The sequence below is a fragment of the Schistocerca serialis genome, chromosome 11 (assembly GCF_023864345.2).
Source record: "Schistocerca serialis cubense isolate TAMUIC-IGC-003099 chromosome 11, iqSchSeri2.2, whole genome shotgun sequence".
NCBI lineage: Eukaryota > Metazoa > Arthropoda > Insecta > Orthoptera > Acrididae > Schistocerca > Schistocerca serialis.
The window spans coordinates 95,399,659-95,409,514 of record NC_064648.1 but is presented as its reverse complement, the minus strand read 5'-3'; the positions used below and the strand labels follow the sequence as shown (position 1 = coordinate 95,409,514).

Genomic DNA, 9,856 nt, shown 5'->3' with positions numbered 1-9,856 from the left:
GGCACCTGCCTCCCTCGTGGCGCTGCGACCTCTGGTTCCACTGCGTCCAGTACGAAAATCGCGGGTAACACAGCGGGTGCCTGCTAAGTGGGCGATGATGGCTGTACTTTCACAATTCACGAAAATCACTCCACGTAGTTCTATTTATCACAGGATTTTCAGTTGGGCTGGATACTAAATTCACACAGACACTCCTTTACTTTGCTCTCTCAGGTTTTATTTGAACAAATGGGAGATCGTCTATTGATTACGAATCACAACAATTTCGGCGTACTGTGTGCTTCTAGTGAAGCTACTATGGCACATGTTTTCCAGGACTCACAGTACTGGCACAAGTTTGTCCTTCCACAGTACTGTTCCTGTAAATACGCCTTTCAGTAATGTTCTTCCTTGCTCAAGAGTGGCACATGGAACATTAACTTTTAACATCTGCCATAGTACCCTTACAAACCTCTAGCTTAACAAACCACCATCTTGTCTCACAAACCCAATAATGCTAATCTCATATAACTCTGTCATTCGACATTTTGCGCTCACTTCAAGCCACATTTCACACAACAAGTCATCTGTTACTTCATTACTATACCTGTTTGAGCCACTCTATGTAATCGAACCACTAATAAGCTCAACAAACCCATTTACACTTTCATGCACACACCACTTCAGTCATTGGCCCCTCTCTTTTGATTTTATAAGTATCTGAATGTCTCTTGTCATGGTACTTGAATTACAAATCATGTAAAAGTACATCTTTCACACACACATGGAAAATTTCCTTGTTGCAGACATAATGTTATATACTAATATCATACATTATACATTAATAAAACCGGCAAACTGCAAAGACAGATCCTCGAAGGAAACCGGAGAAAAAACGTCCTACGAACATGTGTCCAGAAATGCACCATCGCCACGGTTGATGACACTGACGAACGGGAACTCCTCCGACAACGTGCTGCGTTTTCCTTGTATACAACAGGCCGTGTGATTGACGCAGCCTATTGTATACACAAAGCATTTCCCAACAATTTTAGTAAGTAGTCTCAGTGCATTAGAATAGGTAGACAGAGGCTACCACTCACAAATAAGCACACAGTTATAAATGAAGGAGACGTTAGGAAAGAGAAGTACTGGCTGTACGATATGAGATTTAATGACATTTAATATTGTCATACCAGGTAGAGTCCATTTTTATTTCTGGGTTTAATGCAGTGTAGTGTGGAGACAGTTATTTGCGAAAAATACTGAAGGAGGCTACAGCGAGGATTCTGAAAAGGGAGACTGTTCATTGTTTCTCCTGGCCAGATTCCTCTCGGCTGCCGAACACAGCTCTAGATCTGTAGGGATGTTGGTTGGGTTCCACCAAAGAAGTATCCTGTTCTTCAGTATGGGGAGCGTCGTTCCATTGCAAACGAAACAGACGAAGAGCACTGGTCCTTGCAGCATCGTAACTAGATGCATATAGTACACAAACTGCGCTATTCCCTGAGCCTGGTGGAACCCAATTCTAATGATAATTCCTATTCCACTTAATATAATGGCTTTAACTGACATAAAAAGACATTGCTTCTTGGAGGCAAATTTGTTGTTATCAACAATTTTGAGTTGCCGCATGGAGCACCGAGTACGTAGGTACATGTATCCAATCAGTCCGAGACAAACCAAGTTGAATGCCACAGACACTGAAATCCCTGCAAGGACTACTATGCGACTGTGGATAAGGTAATATTTACTCGTCTTTTCCAAAGCAACAGCTGCCACACATACTGTACTCCACGGTATAAGCACACACAGCACCTCACGACGGAATAACTGGCTTACTTCAGCAGGTAGTAGCTGGTTAGGAAGCCTGAGATGGCGAACACAAGAATACATCTGGTAGCAGAATGAGTTCAGCCAGAAACAGCTGAGAAGTGTGAGGGCGCTGTCTATCAGCACTGCTGTAGGTAAGTCAGGGACGCCTGCCATACGATACACGACCTCAGAACACAGGATCTGGGTTATGCACGTGATCTGAAAGGACAAGAATATCTTTCCAGGCAAATTACGTAACTGGGGAAGGTACATGTATACTCCGACAGTCGAAAAACGGAAAATGATATTTACCAGTATAAATGAGATTTCTAAAGGCTTCAAGCTGTCGACTTTGAAATCCTTGTATTTCAAGGTGGCGTTGTTTAAACCGTTTTTGTAGTTCAGTGTTTCTCCTGTTAGCTTTTGATACAGTACACTGCTACTATTACGGAATAATTTATTTGCGAAGCTCATGAACGTACAATTCAGGTAAGTCCTAATGGAGGAAAAGTCGCGACACTTTAGCAACAGAATAGCTCTGGAAACAGAGCAGATGGCGTCTGTAGCGTTCGACTGCAGACATGATTGATCGTCGGGACTATCGAAATAGCAGCGAGCATCGTGCACGGACTGTATCATACTAAACGGGACGTCCTGACAAATGCCGTACGAGTTGACCGCCATCCAGGCCAGCAGACAGAGGTTGACGTTTATCCTCTGCGTGTAGGCCAGGTAGCTGGTGACGGGTATGTGGGGCGACCTCTGCACCACGTCGTCCCACAGCTGCTCGCGGCACTGCTCGCGCTGCTTCACGGCTTCCAGTGGCAGGTCTTCCAGCGGACACGTGGGGTGGTCCAGGGCGTTCACCAACAGCTGCACGCAGTCAGTGTTCACGGAGAGCGTATCGTGGCTTCTGTCCTCCAGCTGCCACTCCTCGTCTGCAAGAAAACGACAGCAAGTAGGTGGTGGCCGTACACTGCAGGCAGCTGAATCCAAAGTCTTCTCTGGATGACGAGCCTGGGCGTTGTTTACCCACATTACCCAGGTTCAGTTACCCAGAGCTATGTAAGGCGGCATGTCAACACAAAGTAAGAGTACTAACAAAGACAGATATCATGTTACTATGCACGTCTATTTCATCTACAGGGTGTCCAACAAGTCCCTGTATCGCTCTTGACATAGTAAAAATGAGGAAGTAAATAGGTTTTATTGATAGTCCTGCACTGAAGAAGGCATAAAAACAATGTTATCAGAATTATATTTTTGTTTCAGCACTGCAGTCTTTGAGTTCCGAATCCATCCTGTAAAGGAGAGTTTAGTGGCCGATTTGTGGGTGCATGAACATCCGCAGATAGGAAAAACTATGTAACGCGTGATGAGACCATTTGCCTCAGTCCACCTCGTAAAGTAGCCATGCCTGATTGAGGTAAATGTCCTGTATTTTCAGGCTGTCTGAAAGACAGGCCACGCATTGGAAGAAATAAAAAGTCAGAGGAAACGTGTGTCACCCACTCTTAACTAGGTGAGCAGTCTCCAATGAAAACCATTTGCAAAAGAGCAGTTCGACTTAAAGCATCTTCTTCAACAATGTACGACCACACTGAAAAAATATGAATACGAAAGGATTTAGGACCATGTTTGTTACTAAATTATCTGACAGTGGTGTGGAGCTACGATTTGTAACCTACCGTACTTCGTTGTGGCGACTTGTGCCATGTCTCGCTCAAGAGTGTTGTTTACTTATAAATGTGCCATATACCACTGTTTGCTCAGGAAAAATATTGTTTTCTTGTCTAAGGAAAGTACCCATTATCAGCAAGAGTTGGAAAGGAACCTACCTCACCTTATGTGGGCCATTGTGTGATCAGATTACCTGTTAGGACCACATTCTTTTGAAGCTTGCATGAATGAGAACTTCCGTTTCTCCGTACAACAGAAGTTTTCAGTATCTCAGCTCCATGACAAGGCAGTCACGGATCTTGTGTGGTTGTGGAAGGAAGGAGCTTGAGTCTCGTTTTGTTGTTCAGATGTGTGGGTTTCTTAATGAACAACTTATTCTCGGATTCTATTTGGTTCTGCAGCATTTAAAGCCACATTAAAATGATTACCACGAAATCCCAACATTACCACCTCAACAACCTTTGAAATCGTCATGACAAACGTTTGATCTTACCACGCAAATAACTGAATAAGAAGAATAATAAAACCTCTTGTGGCTCAACGTTGAAAGATTAATGAAAAATTGACACAAGTGTTGAGGAAGTCTTTCTAAGCAGAATTACTAGAACGATCCGCAATAAAGCAAGGGGGACAGCGAGACACATAGATATCTGAGGAAGGTGTGATCGTCCATACACTGATCCGTTGGATACGTATTTGTTTTTATATCTAACTACGTCCATATAGAATATACTCTTTTGACATAACTCCATAGGCGTCCTGTACAAAGAAATAGGATGCAGGCTGACTTCTTGTCTTTGTGATATTTCACTTTCCTCCTTGAACTTAGTGACCCCATCATGCAGCGTAAAAAAAAGTGATGGAGCATATTTGTCACCTGTTTGTTTCGTTAGCACGAGATTGTCGAGAAAAAGCACAACAAAATACAGTGACTGACGATTTTGGAAGTACCTTTACCACAATGAACGATTTGCTGTTAATACTCTGTTTGCATACATTCAAAAACCAGCAGAAAAATGTAATTACTTCGTCTCACTCGTACCTTGTGTAATGATAATAATGCAGCAATAAATGCAATTGGGACATATATGCCTCAGCTGCTGAGTGGATCAATGTGGGATTACAAGTCCAGAGATTTGGGATTCAGGCATTGCTCCCGAGATTCCTTCTGTCACTTATCTCTTCATTCACCTCTGACATTGATTTATGGAAATCGAAAATTTTGGAACTGTAGAATTGTTCGGAGACCCAATAATTAACTTTGTTCCACAATTATTAACTGGGTAAGTTAGTTCAAAAGTAGGAAGACGGCGAGTGACCACAACCTGCAGTAGGACAATGGCTCGCGAAGCACTGTGGTGACCAAACCAGGCTTCAGCTTGATGACGGCTTTACCTACTGCACTCTGAGAAGTCCTGATGGTCGTTTTCCTCGAGCACTATTCCTGTTCGGAGTACAAATCAAAGGAAAATGATACTGATATGCTATACATCATCCAATGTACATAGTTCATTGGCGCGTTGAGCGCAAATGTATACCCAGTAAGACGAATAAGTTCTGAAAGATTCTTATACACAGGCACATTCTGTGAAAGGCCGAATGCACGACTTTGTCGTAAACACTCCATTTTCTTTGTTATTCATTCCACTCCCACCACATTATCGTGTTGTGCGCAAGCTTCGGACACTTTGCTGCTCTTCAGCCTATCGAAGTTAGGCCAGTATAGCTTTTATGGGAGAATGAATAAAATGAATGGTTTCAAAAAAATAAAAGCCATAGCGTCTCTACATAAACACATGTACATTGAAGCTGATGATGGTGCTATGGTGAAGATAAGGCTCGTGCTTCTGGCAAGTCACTGGCAGTCAGTTCCCAATAACTACTACAAGGGTAATACAGTATGATGCAGGTGCCGGCCAGAAAGGGTGTATGTATTCAAGGTGTTGGAGTGGGCTGGGTAGTATGATTGACAAGTTGATGTGGGTAGAGGGAGGTGTGAGGGAGGGATGACAGTGGTCAGGAGGCTGGAAGCGGGATCATCTACATATTGAAGAGGCGTAGACGCTAGGATTATAGCTGGTTGGAGGAGTAAGTGTCTACATACTATTCTGGAACAGGAAGAACCAGCCACCTGAAGTTCCGCTCGAATAGGATACAGAAGGGTGGCAAGTGGAGGGTGGATATGACATGTTGGTATAGGCGCACCAGAAGCCTAGGTATCCAGAGGATAGGCGAGAAAAATTGCTTTTGCTCCCCACGTTTATGGAACGTTTACAATTTGTGACAAAGTCTGAGGAACTTCAGAAGAGAGGGCAATGTAATCAGCTGATAGAGGTTGCGTCTGAGATGGCAAATATGATACAGAGTGTAAGGTGTTCTAAGACTGTAAGGAATAGTAAATTTTTGAGATCCAAGCTACATTGGCGAAAGTAACATTGGGGCCACTAAGGCTTTTGAAAAGACGAAGGAAGAAATAAGATCAGGGGTTAACGTCCTGTTGGTGAAACAGCTATTAGAGCATAACCCAGAATTGGGAAGAATGGGGAAGCAGGACAGCTGCGTCCATCCATAGGAACCGTCGTGTCATTCCCCTTAAGCTGCGTAGGGACATCGCAGAGAAACTAAATATGGTCGAAAATCAAGTTTGGAGCCAACAGCTTACCACAGCATCGCCTTGTTCAGTGGGTTTTACCCAAGTACAGAGGATGGCTGAATGATGGAATCCCCACATTGTAGAGTTTCCTCCTGTCTTCTTAATTTGAGTTTGTTGCAAGCTGGGGATGCGTGATTATTCCAAGATATGAGAAAGTGAGAGTCCTCTGCCCATGTCAGCAGAGAGGAATGTAGCAACAGGTCCACCGCCTTACTGCAAGCGCTTATCTTCCTCCACGTAATTGGGCACTGTCCTTGCATTGTGAGAGAACTGTGACTCGGAGTTATCTCTGTAATGGATGCGTTAAGAGCTTAACATCTACATCTGACACACATGTTGTGTCATGCTTTTAATAAATTTACAAGTAGATAAATGAAACAGTCAATGATCAGAACGCCTTATTGTTTGGAAAGCAATACACTTATCTTTAGCTCCTCGCGACTGTGACTGCGGGAGCACGTGTGGTATTAATTGGGGTCCAAATACACAGGAGCTGCTGAAAACACTGAGCGGCGTTACAGTGCAAGTCTGCACATGATGGGCACTGAACGTTTACTACAACTGTGTCAAATATGTGTCTGTTGTTGGCCCTCGACTCTCTGTACGTGCATGCTTGGCCTAGGCTTGACTGAGTGACGTTACGCCGACACTGCACTCTGAAGGCAGAAATTCGTCGCTTCTCTGCAGTCGTCATGGAACTGTTGATACCCTCGTAGACAGAACAGAACTCAGGCTGGACTCTGGCAGAACTCGTACCAGGCACTGGCAGAGCTGGAAATACTTGTCGTGTGTGGCGCCTCGAAGCTACAGGAGGAGTGGCTTACTACTTCTTTCTCATAGGCGGTGGCGATGCTGCTTACGTGTACAGCATCTCTGCGGTGGTCGATTGACAATTTGCTGCAGGCGATTATCGTCGACACCACATGTGTCACCCTCATCAGTGTCACAGGCATCAGTGTATCATGATACACTGAGGAGAGGTAATTTAATGTAGAACACTGACACGAGGTCTGGTGATGAGAAACTGTATGCTACAATTCCCCCTCCCATTACTGGGGAAATACCAGCAATGCAAATTTCTTCCATCACCTGGATTCGAACCAGCTTACCTTTGAAGAGTGTACCACCACACAGTCATGTTTATGTGTGCCATGGTGGAAGTTAGGGAGAGAGAAATGATTGGTGGTATTTATTGTAGTAATTCCTTGGGTTTTTAACATAAGTGATTTTGATGTAGCAGAGGCTACACCGAGAGATGAAGTTATCGAGGCAGATGGAGATATGCTGTTGAGTAAGATTTACAGTAACAAAAGAAGCATGGTGTGCCAGACAAGGAGCTATACAGTAAACATAATTCATTGGGACACCTGGCTCTTGCCAGTTTCCCCCCAGAGATCCGAATGTGCGACTATTGCGGAATATTTCGCCAGTGGAGAAGTCATCATACCACTTTTCAATTATAGGCCACATGTCCTGTGGACAGACACCAGTGGTTCCCATTACCTTCTGCATTCTCATGCCTTTGAGCACTGCTGACTCTTCACGGTTTTAGGAGGAGGGGAAAAAAGTGCCTTGAAGCTCTATCCGCCCATCCATCATTACTGATGATTTTTATCCTAAATTTTAGCAGTAGCGAGGTTCGAACCTAGGTCCCATGACGTTTTGATTAGTATACAAAGACACTACCCTTAAATCATAGGTGTGCCGTGGGATATAAACTTGCATACAGTATGATATCACACAACTTGACTAGAGCTAGTAGGAAATAAGAGTTGTTTTTTTGAAGGAGGTCGAAAGTAATGGAGTCATGAGCAGCCTCTCATAAGAATTTCCTGAAATTGTAAGACGTCATGGTCTCCTTCATTGCTTACATATTCCGCCCTCACAATCATATTCTGCACATCAAGGCGCTTCATTCGAGCCCAAACTCGATAAGATAAAGTCAGTATTGTATGAATTCATGTAAGCGATATGCAAATAACTAATAAATCGCAAGTGCGCACCGTGGTTGAAATATTCGAGGCTAGCGTACACACATACATTCCAGACACGACGGTCACAGGATCATTTAGCTCGAGAGAGGCAACTGCACCCCAGGAGGCCGGTCCCAAGCTATCTACGTCGGCCAGTGACCGCCGCCTGTAGAGCAGACAGCGTTAGCCCGAGTGAAAGGACGACCCCGTGTTCCGCTTAAAAGCAAATTCCGCTACATTGGGTGGGAGTGGTTAGCCTACGCATTCTTTACACATAGCACGCAGTTTCAGAGATTTTCACAGAGAGGCAGCAAACGCCAAACACCGATACTACAGATTTTCGGATGGATCGCCTTAAACAAAGCGTCATTCTCCCTAGAAGAGCAATGCTGATTGGCAGACGATATTTCTGACGCCTTGAGCTGAAGGAGTAATGGAAGAGATCGAAAGATATACCCCTTCACGTCTGGTGTGCAGAGGGGCCGTTCCGTTGCCGCTCTTGGAGCGAGAACACGTAACGAGAGCGTGCGCGCTCATACATGTACTCAAAGAGTGAGGAACAAGTCTCTCCTCAGTACTTCACTGGGAGAGCATCTCTGTCGAGAGCCAATCGAAGTGCAACTGTATATTGAGTCCTTGCGATTAAGCTTTGTTCACTGTGTTGGCCGCCACACTTATTGTGCGGTGTGAACGGACTGAGTAATAGTTAAACGCCTGCGAGCGAATTTTTGAGTGGCATCGTGGTGGACTGGTTATCTGATCGGTGTACCACACCAATAGACTAGGGGCGAATAGGAGTCCTTGACTTCATCAAGGCGTAGGGAGAGTTTGATTGGCGAAGGTCAATCCAGATAGAACGAGAGTTATCTTATTTGTCGGCAGCGAGCAGCGCAGACAGCAGTCATCACAGCTACAGCTCTTGCGACCCCCACATTTCCTCCACAACAGTACCCTTCACTGCATTTCACATGTGACAGCCTTGACAGTACCTAGCAACATTCTAAGTGATAATTATTCAAGCTGAGTAGGTGCGGCTCTCAGACATTCTGCCAAGTCAATAACAATCTTAAACTTTGTATAGAAATTTCATTACCGAATCCTATCCTTAAGAGGTAACTTCACATTCTGAAAGAACCCACAAATAATGTGTTCAATTCATAACTAAAAGTGCTATTGTGATTTCTCAGAATTTTTGCAAAATAAATAATAATTTTCGTTACTTTCATGTTTTTCTTATGCTAACTAACACTACTCCAGTACCCAAGTATCCCACTAGTTACGTAACACATTTTGTGAATTTTTGTGTCATTTCCTTACAGTGGACGACTCCAGAAGGTATTTATTGCTGAAAGTCTTTCAGGCATTTCTCTTTAGAACGTTAGGAGTGTCCGTCTGACTTCTGTAGTAGTGTGGGGGTGGAAATTGCATCTTGCAGGTGCCAAAGGGTAAAGGGTACATCTCAGAATAATCTGTTGCGCAGAATGACAGAATAGCACCAGCCCACACGCTCACAAAATGTGTGGCTTTATAGTCTTGTGTTGTAAATGCTATATTTAATTCGTTTTGTGGCGTTATAGACAGGTATTTTAAACTGGGACCAAGAGATATGGTGGTCGTATTTGTGTGACATTGTATGTACCGAATTGTCGAGCAGTCATTAAAAAATATGTACCGAATTGTCGAGCAGTCATTAGATACAGTGAGTATATCTTTGAGATATGAACACTGAGTCTGGGTTGTTGAGGTTGTTTGGTAA

At 43.9% G+C, this 9,856-nt stretch overlaps 1 protein-coding gene across 1 annotated transcript in view; it reads right to left on the bottom strand.

Annotated features, from left to right (window-relative positions):
• Positions 1-210: 210 nt before the first annotated feature.
• LOC126426769 (uncharacterized) overlaps positions 211-9,856 on the bottom strand; it is an 80,534-nt gene continuing 70,888 nt past the window's right edge. The window contains exon 7 of the mRNA XM_050088757.1: positions 211-2,732. Coding sequence (XP_049944714.1) covers positions 1,255-2,732 — 1,478 coding nt within the window. The 3' untranslated portion in view covers positions 211-1,254. The remainder of the gene's footprint in view (positions 2,733-9,856) is intronic.